At 38.3% G+C, this 20,163-nt stretch overlaps 1 protein-coding gene and 1 long non-coding RNA gene across 4 annotated transcripts in view; one reads left to right on the forward strand and one right to left on the reverse strand.

Annotated features, from left to right (window-relative positions):
* Window positions 1-9,268, reverse strand: part of PYHIN1 (pyrin and HIN domain family member 1) — a 39,385-nt gene extending 30,117 nt beyond the window's left edge. Inside the window, exons 1-5 of one of the 3 annotated variants that reach the window (XM_005541320.5) lie at window positions 9,058-9,268; window positions 8,219-8,357; window positions 3,591-3,875; window positions 2,198-2,343; window positions 1,486-1,653 (exon numbers count right to left, since the gene is read on the reverse strand). In XM_005541320.5, the coding sequence (XP_005541377.3) occupies window positions 1,486-1,653; window positions 2,198-2,343; window positions 3,591-3,855 (579 nt within the window). In that variant the 5' untranslated portion in view covers window positions 3,856-3,875; window positions 8,219-8,357; window positions 9,058-9,268. Of the gene's footprint in view, window positions 1-1,485; window positions 1,654-2,197; window positions 2,344-3,590; window positions 3,876-8,218; window positions 8,433-9,057 lie in introns of those variants that run through there. The other 2 variants (XM_015455117.4, XM_074039890.1) reach the window with 2 other exon arrangements.
* Window positions 1-20,163, forward strand: part of LOC123575526 (uncharacterized) — a 189,399-nt gene that overhangs the window by 4,828 nt on the left and 164,408 nt on the right. Inside the window, exon 2 of the long non-coding RNA XR_012434902.1 lies at window positions 12,073-12,178. This is a non-coding gene — a long non-coding RNA (uncharacterized lncRNA). The remainder of the gene's footprint in view (window positions 1-12,072; window positions 12,179-20,163) is intronic.

Consider the following 20,163-nt stretch of genomic DNA (forward strand, 5'->3'; position numbering starts at 1 on the left):
ATATTAATACAAAATCTAATGTAAGAGAAAAGGGAATAGAGCATGTTCCAATTAAGGTTGGTGTTGTGGTTTCATCACTTGTTGCCTATCATAGTTGATCTCCTCTATTGTGTACCAGAAATACAGAACATTCTTTTTTATAATAAAGCTCATTAGAGTTTCAATTAGTTTTTAGACTATTGCTGATACATGCATACAGTAAGGCTGACCTGTCCAAATTTGAGACGAGTACAACATTATAAGGATTATCAGAATCATGCAATTATTAATTGTAGTTTACTTTCTTTCATTTGTAAGTCTTGGTGTATCATCTTCTGTCTGCCTACATTTTCCCAAACTCCTGAGCTCTCTTCCCTATTCCATCACTTCTCTTTGTTTTTACAACTTTTGGCCTCACAATAGGTATCTTTGACTGAGTCAGATGACCTTTATTTGTCATTTGCTTAGCTGCAGTGGTTCATATCTTAGAATATGGTTCTTTTTTTTTTTTTTTTACTTTTTTATTTTGAGACGGAGTCTCACTCTGTTGCCCAGGCTGGAGTGCAGTGGTGCGATCTCAGCTCACTGCAACCTCCACCTCCCTGGTTCAAGCGATTCCCATGCCTCAGCCTCTCAAGTGGTTGGGATTACAGGTGCATGCCACCGCATCCAGCTAATTTTTTTCTATTTTTAGTAGAGACGGTGTTTCATCATGTTAGCCAGACTGGTCTCGGACTCCTGACCTCAGGCAATCCACCTGCTTCAGCCTCCCAAAGTCCTGGGAATACAGGCGTGAGCCACTGGTTTTTCATTTTTTCATTGAGTAAAGGTATTTATTGGAAGTTTCCCATGAGGCAGACACTGAAGTAGGCCCTGGTTTACGGTGGTCCACAGAATTACAAACTAACCCTAATCTTGGAACTACGTTGAGTAGGTGGGAAATATAAACACTTCTTAACTTGAGTTGTCATAAACAGTAGAATAGAAAGAAATTCCTAGGAAACAGAACACCATGAAGATTTAGCCTAAGTTACAGGAGTCTAAGTGAGGATTCCCTGAGGATAAGGTCTCAGTATTGGGATCCAGAGGGTGGATAAAGTTGACCAGTAAGAGTTTTAAGGTGAAAGAAATAAGGTGTGCGAAAATCCTAAAGGAAAAAGGAGCATGGTGTATGTCAAAGAAAATTGAACAAATTAGTGAGCAAAGGGAAGGGGTGTGAAACAGATGGGGGCAGTAGACAGTGAGTCCATTGCTGAAAGTTCCAGATTCCACAGCTCTCTCTCTCTTCCCCAGACAACACAGGACAGAAAACTTTCTGCAGTCAGAGATAATGTCAAGTTCATCAAGTATCCCTTTGGAAGCAAAAGATTAAAATGCAGTGAATTCTCAATCTATACATTTGATTTACTGGCTGATTATTGATGTCATTTTTCAGTAGAGGATGAAATCAGATTCCTACATTTTGGGTTAAGAAAATGAATCACAAGGGGACCAGGAAGAGTGTACCTCAGTTGAGGAAGTGTTGGGTGGAGCTGATGATGAGGTCTGGGGAGGTGGGGAACAGCCCATGGCTGTGGACGTGCTGGCTTCTGCAGAGCAGGAAGGCTGAGTCTGCTCTTTGGACATCTTACTCCTTTTGGTTCCAGTCTCTTCTTCAGATGGTTTTCTTCTTTTCTACAAGTAGTTTATTTTTCTTGTTAATTATTTTCAGTGTCAAGTGAAGCAGAACACATTTTCATTACAAGGCAGGATGTTTATTATATATAAATTATTTTTCTTGAAAACTTAAGTGGGTGTTGTACATCCCCAGGCCAATTGAAAGAACAGGGCATAGATGGTTTCATTTTAAAAAGGGGAGCGGAGAAAGTAACACACATCACTCCTTAATTACTTGTATTTTGGGATATGCTGACTTGTAGTTTAAAAACTAGGCTTTTGTAAACACAGGAAACATTTTTTTATCTGACTCTCAAGTTAAATCCTTCTCTATTGGGGATGAAAATATACTTATTTCATACATATTTACATTATGTTTACTAAAGCATTTAACTTGTTGCCTCGCAGAAAGAAGATGATCAATTATTATGTAATTTGATAAATCTGAAACTTGATGGGAACCATAGGAAGAAATAACTGTCTGCTGGAGAGATTGAGTGGAAGAGCCATAGCGGAGCTTCCACTGTGAGACTTGAAGCCTGCTCCTCTTCCTGAAGCTTACCTGAGGTCCAAGAGTCTCCTCTGCTCCTTTAGCTGTGAGTGTGTTGCTTGTGGTGGATGCAGGTGTAGCAGGATCCACTTCTTTGTGTTTCCTCGTTTTAGATGGGGTTGTTCCTTTGACTGGAATGGATTCAATTTTATTCACAACTAATGCAGAAAAAAGGAAGATGTATAAACCCAGAGCAGATGATCGCAGACAGCTGAAGCAGTTTCAATACTGTTTGCTCTTAGCGCCTGCTTGAGAGTTCAGGTGTGTTTTAGTCTACCTCTGTTGCATTAGCCTAGTCTGGCTTCCAGGAGGCCAGCAGGAGAAACAAAGGCACAAACACTGACTCATACTCTTCAGTGCTTTCATCACTCCTCCTCTGTGCAGTGAGGACATCCTTCCTGTCCTCTGAACTCTATGGGCCTCAGTCAAACCCCTTCCCAATCCTATTCTTCTATCATTTCCTTTTAAAATGTAAGGTTCTCATAATGCTGACTGCTTAGTCACATTCTCCAGATAATCTATTCAAATTACAGAAACCAGTGAAAGGAGATGTTATATAGGTTTGTGAGGTGAGATATTGTGACTTTTGACTTTTTTATTTTTTATTTTATTTTTTTGAGACAGAGTCTCACTCTGTCACCCAGGCTGGAGTGCAGTGGCGCGATCTCGGCTCCCTGCAAGCTCCGCCCCACAGGTTCACGCCACCGTTCTCCTGCCTCAGCCCCCCAAGTAGCTGGGACTACAGGCACCTGCCACCATGCCTGGCTAATATTTTTTGTATTTTTTAGTAGAGACGGGGTTTCACCTTGTTAGCCAGGATGGTCTCGATCTTCTGACCTCGTGATCCAACTGCCTTGGCCTCCCAAAGTGCTGGGGTTACAGGCCTGAGCTACCACGCCCGGCCGACTTTGTTTTAATTATTTTAACTCAATGATATGACAAGAGAGGAGGTCTTCATACTACCAGGAGCAATGCTTACATTTAAATACTATGTTATCTTTTGTATTATAAAGAATGATGATGTGTTGAATATTCTCAATAGAATGGACACATTAATTGGCTAAATGTACATATCTCAGATATAAACAACAATTTTTTTATAATTTTATTTTGTCATTATGTAATCTGTCAAATGTACTAGAAGTCTCAGTCTGTCTTCAACCCCCTCTCCTTTTTGTTCTTTTACTGCACCTCAACTCCGATATTCTGATATACGTCAATCCACATTAGTAATGGAATGCCATAAGTTGTCAACTTGTTGGCATCTGAAGTGCCAACAATGTCACGGCCAGTGAGTCACAAATTGGGAAAAGGATGTATCAGCTATGACCAAGGTGGCATTCTAATCAAGGTTGGGAAGGGTGGGGATGGTTGCAGCAGGTGGGTGTTCCCTCTTCCCAATTACCTTTTAACTTTTCTCTTTTAAGAGTTTCAGCAAGGTCTCCCAGTGTTGGTATTTCTTTGAAGAATTCTATTAGTTTGCCCAAACCAGCATCACCTGGGAACTTTTCTTCCATCAAGTCAGCAATCTGAATTTTGTCATACTCTTCTTTCATTTTTGGATTAAGTTTTAAATCATTGCTCAGTAAGGACTTAACAATTCTAAAATGATAATCATTGATGACCTCCAATCCTTTTAGTAGAACAATTTTCTTGTAGTTATTTGCCATCTCTAAAGATATAAGTGAGCCTACAAGAGAAAAATGGTAGACAGTGTTACACACATATACAGACAATTTAAAAGAAGATGTATGCCTCTGTGAATGAGTGGCCCATAAGAAAGAGTTGTTCATGAATATGTGTGATAAAGAAGGACTTAATGACCAAATGTGTTACTGTAGAAATTGAGTGTGAAGAACTGTTTCTTTAGGAATGTCCAAGTAATTCTTCCCATTGAATGAGGATAGTTGAATTGGGTCCAGGTGTTAGGAGGAGGTCTGTGAACAAGCAATTGTCTCAGTGTTTAGAGTATGGGCTGTGCAGTGTCAAAGTCCTTGGTTCCTCTTCCCATCCTTTATTGGGGCTGGGGCCTATCCCCCAAAACCTGCCTGTTGTTTCTTAAATCTTCCCACACCCACCACTATGACTGGAGTGGCCTAGGTGTAAATGGGCTGCAGCCTCCCATCTTATATGAATAACTTTCTGCTACAGCACTACAGTTTCATGCTGGGACACAGACCCTATTCTCCTTAACTCTTCTCTTGTCAGCTATCATTAGTATCCTCTTCCTTGGTGTTGGACCCTGCCGTATTTGTCCTCTGTGCCCATAAAACTATCACTTTCCTGGACATCTACATTTTCTCTATTGCAGAACACAGGATTTATTGGCTGGAATATTTTGATAGTTGCTTGATTTTTCTTTTAGGCTCGATTTGTCTATTTCATTTTCATTTAACAGATCCACATTTATCTCTATAAAACACATTTTTATCCCACTGAAATGTTTCAATATTTGCTCATTTTCTTTTCAATACATTCCTTGCTTCTTGTATTGGTTTCAGAAAACTTTGAATAATCTGCATTCTTTTTTCTTTTTTAAACTTCTGGCACTTGTGTGTTCCTTATATCTTACGATTCAGAAGTATAAAACATTTTCATGCTTCATGACTTTGCTAATTCTCTTCTCATTGCCTGGAAAGCTATTCCCACATTCCTCTCTCTAACTACCTCTCCTACAACCTTTAAGACTCAACTGAGAGTTTGCCTTCTAGAAATTTTCAGAGTCCCCTTAAGGACACAGTATTACTCCTCTGGACCTCTTTAGCACCAGTGCACTTTAGCACATGATGACACACAAAGCATGCTATGGATTCCTAATTCCTTTTTAAATTATCACAGCACTTTGTGAGGCCGAGGGAGGCAGTTCACCTGAGGTCAAGAATTCAAGACCAGCCTGGCCATCATGGTGAATCCCTGTCTCTATTAAAAGTACAAAAGTTAGCCAGGCATGGTGGTGGGTGCCTGTAATCCAAGCCACTTGGAAGGCTGAGGCAACAGAATCACCTGAACCTGGGAGTTGGAGTCTGCAGTGAGCAGAGATCATGCCACTGCACTCCAGCTTGAGTGACAAAAGCAAAACTCCATCTCAATAAAAACAAATACCAAAACAAATATTTTAATTATAGAAAGAATGTATTTGTGTACCTCTTATGTAATTAAGATATTTAAATTCCTGGGGCTGTTAATTGCTTTCTTCTTGAGAGAACATGAGTGTCCTCAGATTGAAAAGCATAGAATGAAGGAAAAAATCTATACAAAGACATATAGTGAAACTGAAGCATATAAAAAACAAATACATACTCCATACGCCTCTGAGAATGAAGAATATATCACCTGCAAAGATCCAAAAATTAGATTGAAACTGATTCTCAACAACAAATCTACTTGAAACAGGAGAATGGAATCATTTTTATATAATGCTGGTCCAAAATCCCATATAAATTGCTAAACAAAAAGTTTAGAAATGGGATGTTTTGATTTGTTTTGTGAGTATGACAACACAATTAACTTGCAAAATGAAACCAGATGTGAGATTACAGGAGGCTATGTATGATTTTTATTTATTCCACTTAAACACAAATATTCATATATTTTGATGCTGAAATATTAGTGCTTTTGTTTTTGCAGTAATGACACTGATAACATTGGGGTTTCTAGAAAAATGTGCATTAAATAATCTTTTAAACCTCCAAGTTCTGATTTTCAAAAACATATCGAGCCTCCCAGGTACGAAAGAAATGCTCTCATCTTGTCTTGAAGGAAAAAATAATTTTTAAAACTAGAATTTCAATCTAAACAAAATGATATTTAAACAAAAGGTCCCCGAAAACTATTCTCTGAACCTCAAGGCCTTAGTAGTTTTTCCAGACAAAGATGCACACAGAAACATTTTTGGAAGAACTTTTCAATAGAAAATTAAAAAAAAATTTTTTAAAAGCTGCAGGCCAAAAGACGAGTAAGAATGAAAAACGAACTTGATTATGTATGCCTATGTCTTAAAAAGAAAGCCCTGATCAAAGAAAAGAGAAACAGAAAGTATACCAACATGGTGGAGGGAGGGAAGAAAAAGAATGTGACAGTTTACTAATGTAATTGTCTTAGAGGGTGAGATGGAAATGTAAGTTTAAAAAAAAAGGCAAGTAGGAGAATATAGAAGAGTTATAAATTGAAGTGAAGATAGCAGAAACAGGCCAAAATATGTTAATTATTAGCCTATACATAAAGAGCTTAACTAATTAAATGAAAACTTTTATCAAATTTGATTTAAAATTTCTGTATGTATGTTGTCAGTGAAAGATCACTGAAAAGTGAAAAAGAAATTTAAGTTATCGTGCAAGGAGAAACTAGAAGAAAGCCAGCTTATCTATGTTAGAATCATTTTAAAAAAGATCTTAAGACAAAGAGTATTATCAGATACCACATGGTAAAAGGGTGAATTCCTGGGAAGATACAATAATTTAAATTATAGATTTATCTAATAATAATAAATGTATATTATTTTTCATTATTGTATAGTCTTTCATGATAATATATTGATATATAATATATTTATCTTCATATACACACATATGTACACACATTGCCACAAATATATATATTTATATGTGTATGTTTATGTTTAGAAACGTATGCATGATCACATACCACACGTAATATACATTATATATATGCATATGAGCATATCTATATATTATATATATAAATTTGAGAGAAGTACAGGAAAATACCGTCTTATAATAGGAGTTTTTATATCTTCCAATACTAAATGAAAAAAGTAAAAAAATAACATTTTTACAAATTTGAGCAACATAATTGATAGCAGTATTTATCTAACATACATAAATTCTGAAATCAACATTTAAAATCTCATATTCTAGTCAAGTACACTGAAATATTGCACGAGGCTATACAGAAAGACTTCGAAAAATTCTAAACTTTGCAATATAAATCTATTTCAAATTGACTTCCCTGCCTCTCCCCTATACATTGCCACTAGAAAAAGAAAAAATCATTAACTTTCAGGAGGGCAGGAAGTAATCTTAAAAGGACTGAAAAACTGCCTTTTACACCTGGTGTAGAACGATGCTTATGTAAAAGTTAAACATACTTATGAAAATATTGACACAAATTATTTGAATAATTGCGTTTGCAAAATGGATACATTTTCTACTGTGTTTTCGTTTGTAGAATATTACTTACAAAACGTTCTCACATACGTTTGTGTGTGAGAATATGTTTTGTGAAATTGAGATAATACCATAAAACACAGCTCTACATCTAGATGCCTTTTTTACTTAATATTATTTCCTGATACTTTGTGCACCACATTATCTTGTCTTATTTTATCTTCTACTTTCATTTTAGGTTCAGGGAGTACATGTGCAGGCTTGTTAAATGAGTCAACTGTGTGTCGCCGAGGCTTGTTGTACAAAGATCCCATGACCAAGGTAGTGAGCGTAGTACCGGATAGATAGCCTTCTAATACACAGACTGCTCCCACCTTTCCCTCTCAAGCAGTCCCCAGTGTCTAATGTCCCCATCTTGTGTCCATATGCATTCAATGTTTAGCTTCCACTTGTGAGAATATGCAGTATTTGGTATTCCTGTGTTAGTTCACTTAAGATAATATTCTCCAGCTATATCCATGTTGTGCATATACAGTGTGGAATACTATGCAACCATAAAAAAGAATGAAATCATTTTCTTGTCTTTTGCCTAGACCCCTGTGGCCACCAAGCTTTCTAACCTCAGAGAATATATACTCAGAGAATTTGTTTTAAAATCTGCAATGATCAAAATGCATATTCCTTCATTTGTGCCCCAGTTGTAGAATAAAGGATATCTACTATCTCTGAAGTAAGTAAAGAATTGGAAGTAGTAACTGCAGTTTTCACTTTTCTGAATATAGTTGATACCAGCTCTACTCCCTTCACCCCACTGCTCTGAAGAGCCAATATTAATTTTTCCCTTGTGATTTTGTGGATTTCAAGGAAACATCTAGATCTTTTCTACAAAAATACCCACAGTACTCACCTTACTGGAAATTTCTTCAACAGTAGTCCAGATCTTGAGATCTTCAGAAATGTAGGAAATGAGGATTGTTTTGAGTAGGAAAATCAATCAGTAAAGCTCTCAGAAACTGAAATACCGGATGTTATAATCTCCTGAAATGCTAAGAAAATGAAGTATTTTCAAAGACAGTAAGGGAAAATGGCCGTCCTTAGAGTCGCTTCACTTGACTAGTACTGGCTTCCTCACACTCTGCTTTGCCCTAGGGAGAGAGGAGTTGTGAAACAATGTGCAGACTCCTCCCACCTCCCACCAGTGTTTTTTGCTTTCCATCCTGTTAGAGAAAATGAACAGTTTCTTTCCTGTAGGTATCTTATCAAAGTAAAATTTATATCAAAGTTATATTTAATTTTTTTTTTTCTTACAAATGTTGATATCTGAATGGAGTTCCAACCTTAGAACTTTCTTAGCCAGCAGATTTACATGTGGGTCATTAGGGACCTCTATTCCGATGAATGATTGTCAAATATAAGAGGAAGCAAGGTGGCTTCTTCTCCCTCCTTTCCTGTGCACAGAGTGGCAGTTGCAGGAGGAGATCTTGGTAGGAGCATCTATTGCTACCAGTACTTTACTGCATCTCCCACATGGGAGAATGTCTGCTATGAAATGGCAATTGGTTTAAATACTACCTGAAGCATTCACCCAGTTATTAATAGTTGACAAACCTAGGGCTTTCCATATCAGAAAGTTATTACCAATATATAAATCCTTTCTCAAATATATATGAAGGAGTTTAACACTAGCTGTCCTCTTGACTATGACTAGGTTACTTAACCTCAATGATTAGATTCATGACTACTCACGTTTTCTTCATTATTCATGGAAAAACACAAGTGGATAGTGGGCTTGCAACATGACAACATCGAAGCCTTGAAAATCCTGGAAAATGCACTGAACTTCTGGTAGGGTGAGAGTCCTGTTAAACCATCTTCTCAGCAGTATTTTTTCTGTTAAGGGCAGTGGGTGTCCTTCAGAGTACTGTAGCCCCAAGATGTCAAATAAATGACACCAACTGGCAGATGATGTTGTGTTAACCCAGCAGCAGATCTGCAAGCAGGATGTGGCTGTGAGTGGAAAGTGGGGCCCCAAATATAGCTGTAGGGGAGAAAACATATATTTTTTAAATTTCCCGTTTTAGGTTCTTAGCTGACACTCTCCTGAAAACGCCAAATTAACGAGAAAAACAAGCAGTTTATTAATGTGTGCTCTACCTATCATAAGGGATAGGCCTCAGTTCAAAAGTATTTCTCTCTCCAGGCTGTGGCTTAGAAACCTTGTTTAAATAGTGTTTCAATAAAGAGCCATAAATCCTTTACAGTGAAAAGCAAAGGAGAAAGCAGTCCCAGTCATTTAAAGGTGGGAAAATGTGGGATGTTCCCAGATTCCTCAGGTTTCTGGTGGTGCCTTCTCTGGGCTGAAAAGCAAGTGCTTTCTCCAGTAAATAAGGATTTATGTCCTGCCATCAGGCAAATAGTGCCTGAGGCAGCATATTCCCCTGCAGTTTCTGTGTGTTTAACTTAATAGTCCTAAGTATTTTGAGAAGTATTTTTGGTTTCCTTCACAAATAATGCAAATGATCTGAGGCCATCTTGGAGCAGAAGAAAGCTGATCATCTTAGTACAAACTGGGGTCACGGAGAGGATAGTTGAAGTCTGGATTTGGAAACATATGATAACTTTATCAAAGCAAAAGTAAGTTAAGAAAAAGCAAGGAGGATCTGGAAGGGTGGCCATAAAAATACCTTTGAGTGTTCATAGGTTTACGTGCTGTTAATGTGGAGACACTGAGTTGGTTTTAAGATAATAGGTAGAGAGGGATATTAGGAAGGTCAGGTTACCCCAATTCAAAGGTCAGAGAGTAGAGGAAACTTGGTAGAAATTATCGTGTTTCAGGACATTTTTCTCTCCCCTTTGTGGTAATAATTTCATGCAGAGTAATGCCTTTGGTTGGGACTCCAGCATACAACACACAAATTACTGTCACCAAAGACAATTCAGAACATTGCTCCGTAATCCATACTGTGCAGATAAAATTGTAATAGATGAAGCAAAGAAATGCTTTAAAAATGTGCATTTGTACTGATTCTGAAGCAGTGGGCAATAATTTGCTATTTGTGCCATCACACAGAAAGCGCATTAATAGAACATACAAGAGATCCTGATAAGGGGGAAAAAGTCTGGATGAACCTGCATGACTTTATCATCTGAAGTACTAATTCCCATGCTCATTCAAAGTCCTCAGGAAAAGTTCCCACCAGATTAATATTCTAACCAAGATGTTAGTAAATTACTGCCTATGGGACAATACTAACACACCATCCACTTTTGTAAGTAAAATTTTATTGAAACACAGCTGTGATTATTCACTTATGCATTGTCAATGTCTACTTCATGGTGCAATGAAGAGTTGACAAGCAACAGAGTACATCTGGCTGCAGAGTGTAAAGATTTTGCTGCATGGCTTATTACAGAAAATGTTTGTCAGTCTGTACCCAGTCATCAGTCTAGGAGACAGCAGAAAGCCTCTAAAGAGAAGAGCAAAAGTAAGTAGAAGAGCAATGTTAAATCAAGGTTAGCCTAAAGCTGGCTTCTTACATATTCTAAGTTCGGCCTAAAGGTTTCTCATGCAGCGTGAATGATGGCCTAAATGGAAGTGTAAATGGACTGTAGTATACTCTTGGGTCAATCACCAAGTTCTGGCCAATCAAATGTGGCCCACTTGTTCAAACCGCATTCAAATAAGGCAAACTCCGAGCTATAAGCAATCCAGCTCTCTATCTCATGTCCATTTTCTGTATCTCACTTTTCTTTTTCTCTTCATAAATCTTTCACTATGTGGCTGTGCTGGAGTCTCTGAGCCTACTCTGGCTTGGGAGGCTGCCTGAATAACAAATCGTTCGTTGCTCAATTAAACTCTTTTAAATTTAATTCAGCTGAAGCTTTTCTCTTAACAGCAATCACACCAACAAACCACATTTGGGACTTTTAAAGCCCATTGTAAACCCAAGGATAAAGGCTTGTGATAATTTTTGTGATCTCAGAGAGGAAAATGGAAATGCAGAGTGTTAAAGCCTTTCTCTATCCCTAAGAGTCAGAACAAAACCCATTTGTATGGGAGCCTCCGTTAGCAAGATTGCTTTATGCATTCATGACCATCGGCCACCTGAAACAGGTGCCTTCTCCTTTTGTCTCTCAAGTAAATAGTTTTCTGTTTCTCAAGGAAGAGGGAAGGGTGATTGAGTTTTAAATGTTGAATCAATCTTACATCCCCGAGATAAAACACTTTTAATGATGCATTATAATTTATCATATTGATAAGTATATTGGTAAGTATAATTTTTCAATATTTCAAAAGTGTTTTTACATTTATTTTCATGTGAGAATTGGTTTTTGTTTCAGTTTCTGTGTAATATCTTTAATTGGGTGTGACAGCAAACTGGCATTTCTAAAACAGATTGTATAGACATGGTAAACTTTTATCCTCAAATGTCTGATAGAATTCATAAAGTGTCTATTCCTAAAACTTTCACTACGGAAAGATTTTTGTTACAACTTCTCTTTCTCTAATAGATATAAAAATATTTAGTTGTTTTATTTCCTTACAAGACAGTTTTGGTAAGTTGTGTTTCATGGGAATTTTTTCTGTAACAAATTTGTGTTTTACAGGAATTACGCAAGTAAGTAACCAAACTTATTTGCATAATATTGTTCATAATATTATTTTATTACCATTTTAATATCTGCAGTGTTATCCCTTTACTTTCCTGATACTGGTCATTTATATTATCCTCCACTATTTTTCTTGCTTATTCCTGGTAGACTGACTCTCTGAGGAGGATGCTCAGGGAAGTTCAAAGTCAAGAGGAGCGACAAAAAGGACAGTAAAGGATTCTGAAGTGTTTGGAACCTACATCTAGGACAAAAGGTAAATAACATTTTAGCACCTAGCCAGACTAACAAAAAATCTCATACTAAAGGTCTATTTATTTCAGTTCCTATTACCTGATCATATATATCTTCCTTTTGACAACAACAACAACAACAAAAAGAAAAAGCCAGGTATGCTAAAGACAAGGAAAAATAGAGTCTGAAGAGTCAAAAGAAGCATTAGAAGCAGACTCAGATATGACTGTGATGTGGAAATTTGCTGACAGGGAATCTAAAGTTACTGTGATTAATGTATTAAGAGCTCTGATGGAAAAAGTAGACTGCATGCAATAACAGATGAGTAAGATAAGCAGAGAGAAGAAAACACTAAGAGACAAATCAAACAAAAATGTATGAAGTGAAATAATCGCAATAGAAATAGAAAATAATCAATAGGCCAGACACAATCTAGAAAAGAATGTTACCTTGAAGATAGATCAATAGAAATTTCCCAAACTAAATGCAAAGGAAAAAAGTATTAAGCCCTCCAGCCCTCAGAATATCTAATAACTGTGGTGGGATTGAAAAGCCAGAAGGAAAGAAAGAAGGAAGCATAAAAAGTACTGAACTGGTCTCTTTGTCTGGCATGACACCTGAGGTTCTTGGTCTCATGGCCACAGAGATCAAGGATGCAGACACACACAAAGGGTGAGGTTTAGAGCTGAATTTTAACAGGCAAAAGAAAGAGAATAGTTCTCTGCTACAGAGAAGCATCCTGGAAAAATGGGTTGCAGATCTGCTGTGAAATGCAGAGATTTTTATAGATGAGATAGGGGAGATGGTGTCTGACCTACATAGGTTGTGTAAAACTGGTGAGGACCAGCTGTGCCATCTGCATAGGGCCTGAATCTCTGGCTGCCCTTACTCCAGTCTTTTATTATGCAGGTGGATAGCTACTCCACGTTGCTTATTTCTTTCTTACCGTACACATGCTAACAAAAAAGGGAAGGTGGAGCCCCGTGGTGAATATGCCTCGCACCAGGTAGCCCTTTCTATTGGCACTGCCAGCATCCCCCTGTGGAAGCTCCTAGCTACCTTCTCTATGTTTGCAGTTTGATCTTTCAGGCTGCTCTTTATTAGAAAATAAGTGATTTTTGGGCTGCTTTTTGTTAGAAGGCAATTCTGCCGAGGACTCTTTTGCCCTCACTATCTGCCTAAGATAATTTATTTCCATCTCCTGTATCAGTATTTGGAGAAATAATTGCCAAGAAATATTTAAAACTAACCAGAGCCAAAACCTCAGATGCAGGAAGGTCAGATATTTTCCACTGCGATAAATGCTGAAAAACAAATCATATCTGGGCATTTTATATTCCAACTGCAGAAAAGTCAAAGAAAAATCTTGATCAAAGTCAGAGGAAAGTAAAATATTGTATTATATATAGCGAAGCAATTCCAAGAATCACTGTAGAGTTTTTTGTCAGGAACATTGGAGGCAACAAGAGAAAGAAGAATATAAAATGAAATGCTTATATGTATTGAAAGAAAAAACATGGCAATCTAGAATTCTATATCTGGCAAAATTATTGTTCAAAAGTGAAGGAGATCAGATGTACATGAAGAAAAGAAGACCATCAGAGAAGGCATAAATGCAAGTCAATTAAATTTTGAAAATTTTGATTCTTAATTTATTTAAAAGATAACTTTTTTTAAAGTAATAATAGTAATAATGTATTCAGTCATTATAGTATATAAATACAAGAAATGAGCCAGGGAAAAAAATGGAGGAATAGGGGATTTTCTGTTATATGGTATCTGTTGTATACATAAAGCAATACAGTAATATTTAAAGATAGATTTAGGTTAGTTAAAGCTATATTTTTGAAACTCCAAGCCAAACAATAAAAAAATTTTTTAAAAGAATAATTCATATGTTAAGAAAAGAAAAGAAAAAAATTATTGCTCAATTAAAACCAAAAAAGGCAGAAAAACAGGGGCAAAAAACAAAGAACAAATGCAACAAATAGAATGCAGTCGCAAAACTAGATATTAATCTAACTATAACAACTACAGAAGAGCTCTGATTTGTAGTAATTGCCATTTCCTGTGGTATAAATATCACCTCCTCTGCTGCCTTTATAATGCAAAATACTTGACAACCAGCAGAAAAATTCCTCAATAGTGAATAATCTGTTTTTTCTACTTTGGGAGGCTGAGGTGGGTGGATCATGAGGTCAGGAGTTCAACATCAGCCTGGCCAACATGGTGAAACCCCGTCTCCACTAAAAATGCAAAAATTAGCTGGGTGTGGTAGCGGGTGCCCATAGTCCCAGCTACTCAGGAGGCTGAGGCAAGAGAATCACTTGAATCCGGGAGGTGGAGTTTGCAATGAGTCAAGATTGCATTGCAGCCTGGGTGACAGAGCAAAACTCCATCTCAAAATAATAATAATAATCATCATCATCGTCATATCATCATCATCATCATCTTTTTTCTGATTTCTAGCTGAGAAATGAGTATGCTGCCTTCAATTCATCCTCTCACTGCATAAAATCTCCCAATTATGTACCTATTTTTTCACAATGAAACTTCCATTCCTCCCTTTATGAAAAAAGGTAGCTTACTATTTTACCATTCTGACCTCATTTTCCATACGCTTATGCATATACCAAAGTTTCAGTTGTGTGGAACCATTGTGTTATTTCACACTTTTGAGTATTTTGAGAAGTGTGAAAAGTGACTTCACGCTTTTGAGAGACAGAGAGAGATCTGATGCCTTTTCTTTAAAAGGGACCAATCACATCATGAAGACCTTGACATCCTAAATACTCAATAGTGTGAAATAGTTCTCAATACTATTGATACTACTGATGCTCAATAGTATCAATATTTTAAGTGTCTTTACCTTGCTAAGAGCAATGATTCCTACTGCATATTGATTTCTCATGATGCACTAGACTGTAAAAAGTAATGTATATGCTTTATGTCACTAGATTTTCAAATCAACCCTATGAGGCAGAGTTTCCCCATCTTAGAGAAGACTATTGTCTTAGTTGACTTGAGTCTCAGGACACTATAACAAAATGACATAGACTGAGTGGCTTAAATGACAGGCATTTCCCCCAGTTCTGGAGGCTGGGGTTCCAAGATCAAGGTGCCAGCCAACTTAGTTTCTGGTGTGGGCCCTCTTTCTGGCTTGTAGATAGCCATATTCATACTGGGTCATTACCTGGTGGGGGTTGAGAGAGAGAGAGAGAGAGAGAGAGAGAGAGTATGTGTGTGTGTGTGTGTGTGTGTGTGAGAGAGAGAGAGAGAGAGAGAGAGAGAGAGAGAGAGAGAGAGAGAGAGATCTGATGCCTTTTCTTTAAAGGGAGTCAATCACATCATGAAGACCCTGACATCATAAACGAATTACCTCCCAAAGGCCTCATATTTTCAAATATCATCACACTGAGAGTTAGGGCTTCATCATATGAATCTGAGTGACACAATTCAGTCTGTAGCAACCATTTAAGCTATTTTCCTAAAATTATGTGACTAGTTAGGGTTGGAGCCAGATTCAAATCAGGTCTATCTTATCCAAAGCTTTGCCACTTACAATATTAGCACAGGGGCATTGATTGGTTTCTCATGCTTCCTGCTTGGACTGAAAAAAGTGTGTTAAAACACAGGAATCTGATTTTCCCAAAGCTTAAAGTAAATTATTTTATCCTTTGAAAAGCTAATACTTGTCTATCCGACTCCCATCTGAGTGAAACTGTGAAAGTCAGATATCAGCTTTGATCTTTGTTTCATTGAACTGTTGAAACTAGTAGTAGAAGCTTATCTCCTTCCTCAATCTTGTTATTATGCTTTATTTTCCCCATTTTATCAATTTTTCCATGTTATTCTGTATTCCATAGAGTGTGTTCTACTTAATGCATAGACGTTGCAATTTATGTATATAACAGGTTTTAAAGAGAGTTGAATTCTGTACACAAGTTGGAATAATGGAGGTGGGATACTTGCACACTGAGTGAATACAGTTAACTAGCAAGGTGACTGTTGGGAAAACTCCTTGCTGGACCAATACCTACCCTTCATAAGAACAGGGCAAGCTCAGACCAAAGAAAGCAGACCACGCCAAATTGGTAGGTAGTCAAAGATTTATTCAGGGGATACATGTGAGGCCATCTTGGGTAATAGCAAGAAGAGGAAGATCTCTGCCTTTGCAATACATGCATGACTGATCTTTTAAGCCGTAAGAAGAAAAGGGAATGGGAAAAGAGGGGAAAAACAGTCACTGATGGCCTATTAAGCCATCTGGTTGCACTCTGTAGTCTATTTACTTCCTGCGCAAAGGTATTGTTTGGATTCTCTGCAGTCTGTTCCACATTCCTAGGGGAGGGTGGGTGTTCTGGGAAGCAGCAGTTATCCTGGCATCAGTAAGCTTTCTCCAGTTGGATCAGACATTTCTACCATTCACTTTGCAGTCACCTACCCAGAACACATTTTCACAGCTGTGGCATTCCTTCCTCTCCAACTTGAATGCTTCTCAGACCTAGTTCTTCTCTGCAATTTTGTAGTCTATATTGTGGTTTTGCCTGCTTTTCCTTTTGCCCTAAACAAATACCATAAACTGCAGAAAATTCTGTTGGCAGAAAGGGCTTCTGTAGTTCTAGGGTTGATCTCTCTAGTTCGGAAAGTAGTGGAATAAAGGAGAGATTTAGTGTTGGGGCCAGAGAGGAGAGTGAATTTATATGGAAACTTCAGAGATGATGTGGATGAGTTCTAATATACTGTACATAGCCAGAACTGGCACCGTTCATCTCATGTTCATTGCGTAGTACGTGGAGAGTATATGAGAGAATGACATTTCTGGTTCATGAAAACCATTGTTCTCTGATGCTTTCTGCAATGAGCAAGGCATATTTTCCCACTGTCTTATTCTGCTTAGTGCTGTTGTAGTGGAATACCATAGACTGGGTAATTATACAGTGCAGATATTTGTTTCTCATAATTCTTAAGATTGGAAGTCCAAGGTCAAGGTATCAGTATCTGATAAGGTTTTCTTGCTGTGTCCTCACATGATAGGAGAGCCAAAAAAAGCTAATTCACCCCCACAAGCTCTTTTTATAGTGGCATTAATATGTTTATAAGAGCAGAGCCCTCATCATTTAAACACTTCCCATTAGGCCCCACCTGCCAACACTGTTGCTTTGCGTGCTAAGTTTAAGCATTGGTTTTGAAGGGGACAAAAGCATTTAAACCATAGCACCACACTCTGTGCCTTTAATTTCTGTTATCTCCATCCTCTATTTGCTCAATTTATCTATAATTGACCATACTCTAGGAAGCAGTCATTGAAGAATCTTATTAGTTAATAATTTATTTTCTCATCTTTACTTTTGTACTTCCACTTTTGGCTCTCAGGATTTCCCCTGATATTATTTATCCCCTAAATTGGAAATGAGATTCTCTACTGTTGTCAGTAGTTAACTCGTCACCCCATACATATAGTTTTGGGAATTCTTGCCTCAAGTTACTAATATCTATCTATAATTTACTTAGATTTATTCAGCAACAGGAGCAAATTTCATCAGAACTGAGATTTATTAATAGCTTTTGCTTGATTTTGGGTGTTAACATGTGAAGATGAGAAAAATAATTTATGAGTGATGGGTAAGTGGTATAAGGATTTTATTGCATTTTAAGTTTTGGATTTAGTGCTTGAGAATATTTGGTACAAGGAAAAAGACTCCTGTGTGCCCAGTTAATGTTCCTGTATTCTTCAGTGTTTACTATATTAGCTTAAGAGTGTCAGAAAGGGAAATAAACAATAAATTATGAAAATACAAGATGGCAGAAAATTAGCGGTGCAAATGCCTACTTTTTTGATCTTTCCTTTTCCCTTAGCCAGTGCCAGGTGGCTGCTGATAGAGCCAAAATGTGACTGAGTCATCTCACTTAGGGATTCTAGTCTAGTGATCACCAAGTAGTAAAGCAGAGAAGGGATTACTTAGAAAGTGGAGCTTGAGCTCCTCCAGGAGTTTTAAATATGGCAAGTTATTTCTTCTTGGCTTTATGACAGTAATTTAAATGTTTATGACTTTGTAATTGCAGAATATTATGACGAAGTGTATTAGTCTGTTCTCATGCTGCTCTGAAGAAATACTCGAGACTGGGTATAAAGGAAAGATTTAATTGGCTCATAGTTCTGCAGGTCTAGGGAGGCCTCAGAAAACTTACAATCATGGCAGAAGGGGAAGCAAATATGTTCTTTTGCACATGGTAGCAAGAGAGAGAAATGAGAGCTGAGGGAAGAAGGAAGACTTTTATAAAACTATCAGATCTTGTGAGAACTCTGTCACTATCACGAGAATAGAATGGGGCAAACTGCACCAATGATTCAATTACATCCCACTGGATCCCTCCCACGACACATGGAAATTATGGTTACTACAATCCAAGATGAGATTTGGGTGGGGACACAGCCAAACCATCTCCTTCTGCCCTGGCCCTTCCTAAATCTCATGTCCTTATATTTCAAAACACAATCATGCCCTCCCAACAGTCGCCCAAAGTCTTAACTCACTCCAGCACTAAGTCAAAAGTCCAAGTCCAAAGTCTCATCTGAGACAAAGCAAGTCCCTTTCACCTATGAGCCTGTAAAATCAAAATCAATTTAGTTACTTTTTTTTTTTTTTTTTTTGAGATGGAGTCTCGCTCTGTTGCCCAGGCTGGAGTGCAGTGGTGCTATCTCGGCTCACTGCAACCTTTGCCTCCTGGGTTCACGCCATTCTCCTGCCTCAGCCTCCTGAGTAGCTGGGACTGTAGGCACCCACCACCACGCCTGGCTAATTTTTTGTATTTTTAGTAGAGACGGGTTTCACCATGTTAGCCAGGATAGTCTTGATCTCCTGACCTCGTGATCTGCCTGCCTCGGCCTCCCAAAGTGCTGGGATTACAGGCGTAATTTAGTTACTTTCCGGATACAATGTGGATACAGGTATTGGGTAAATAACCCATTCCAAATGGGAAAAACTGGCCAAAACAAAGGGGCTACAGGCCCCATGCAAGTCCAAAATCTAATAGGGCAGTCATCAAACCTTAAATTTCCAAAATGATCTCTTTTGACTACATGTCTCACATTCAGGTCATGCAGATGCAAGAAGTGGGCTCCCATGGTTTTGAGCAGCTCTGCTCCTGTGGCTTTGAAGGGTACAGCCCCAATCCCGGCTGCTTTAATGGGCTGGCACTGAGTGTGGCTTTTCCAGGCCCACAATGCAAGCTCTCAGTGGATCTACCATTCCAGGGTCTGGAGAACTGTAGCCCTCTTTTCACAGCTCCACTAGTCAGTACCTCAGTGGGGACCATGTGTGGGTGCTCTGACCTCACATTTCCCTTCTGCACTGCCCTGGCAGAGGTTCTTCATGAGGGCTCTGCCCCTGCAGCAGACTTTTGCCTGGATATCCAGGCCTTGCCATACATCCTCTGAAATGTAGGCAGAAGTTCCCAAACCTCAATTATTGACTTCTGTGCACCCAGACGCCCAACACCACGTGGAAGCTGCCAAGGCTTGGGGCTTGCCCCTTCTGAAGCAATGGTCTGAGCTGTACATTGGCCCCTTTCAGCCATGGCTAGAGCTGAAGCAGCTGGGATGCAGGACACCATGTCCCAAGGCTGCATAGAGCAGTGGGACGTGGGGCCCCAGAAAACCATTTTTCACTACTAGGCTTCTGGGCCTGTGATGGGATGGGCTTCCATGCAGGCCTCTGACAGGCGCTGGAGACATTTTTCCCATTGTCTTGGTAATTAACATTTGGCTCCTCGTTAATTATGCAAATTTTTGCAGCAGGCTTGAATTTCTTCCTAGAAATTGAGTTTTTCTTTTGTATCGTATTGTCAGGCTGCAGATTTTTTAAACTTGCTTTCTTTTGAACTTTGCTGCTTAGAAATTTCTTCCACCAGATTCCCTAAATCATCTCTGTCCATTTCAAACCTCCACAGATCTCTAGGGCAGAGGCCAAATGCCACCAGTGTGTTTGTAAAGCATAGCAAGAA

Source organism: Macaca fascicularis, chromosome 1, assembly GCF_037993035.2.
Source record: "Macaca fascicularis isolate 582-1 chromosome 1, T2T-MFA8v1.1".
NCBI lineage: Eukaryota > Metazoa > Chordata > Mammalia > Primates > Cercopithecidae > Macaca > Macaca fascicularis.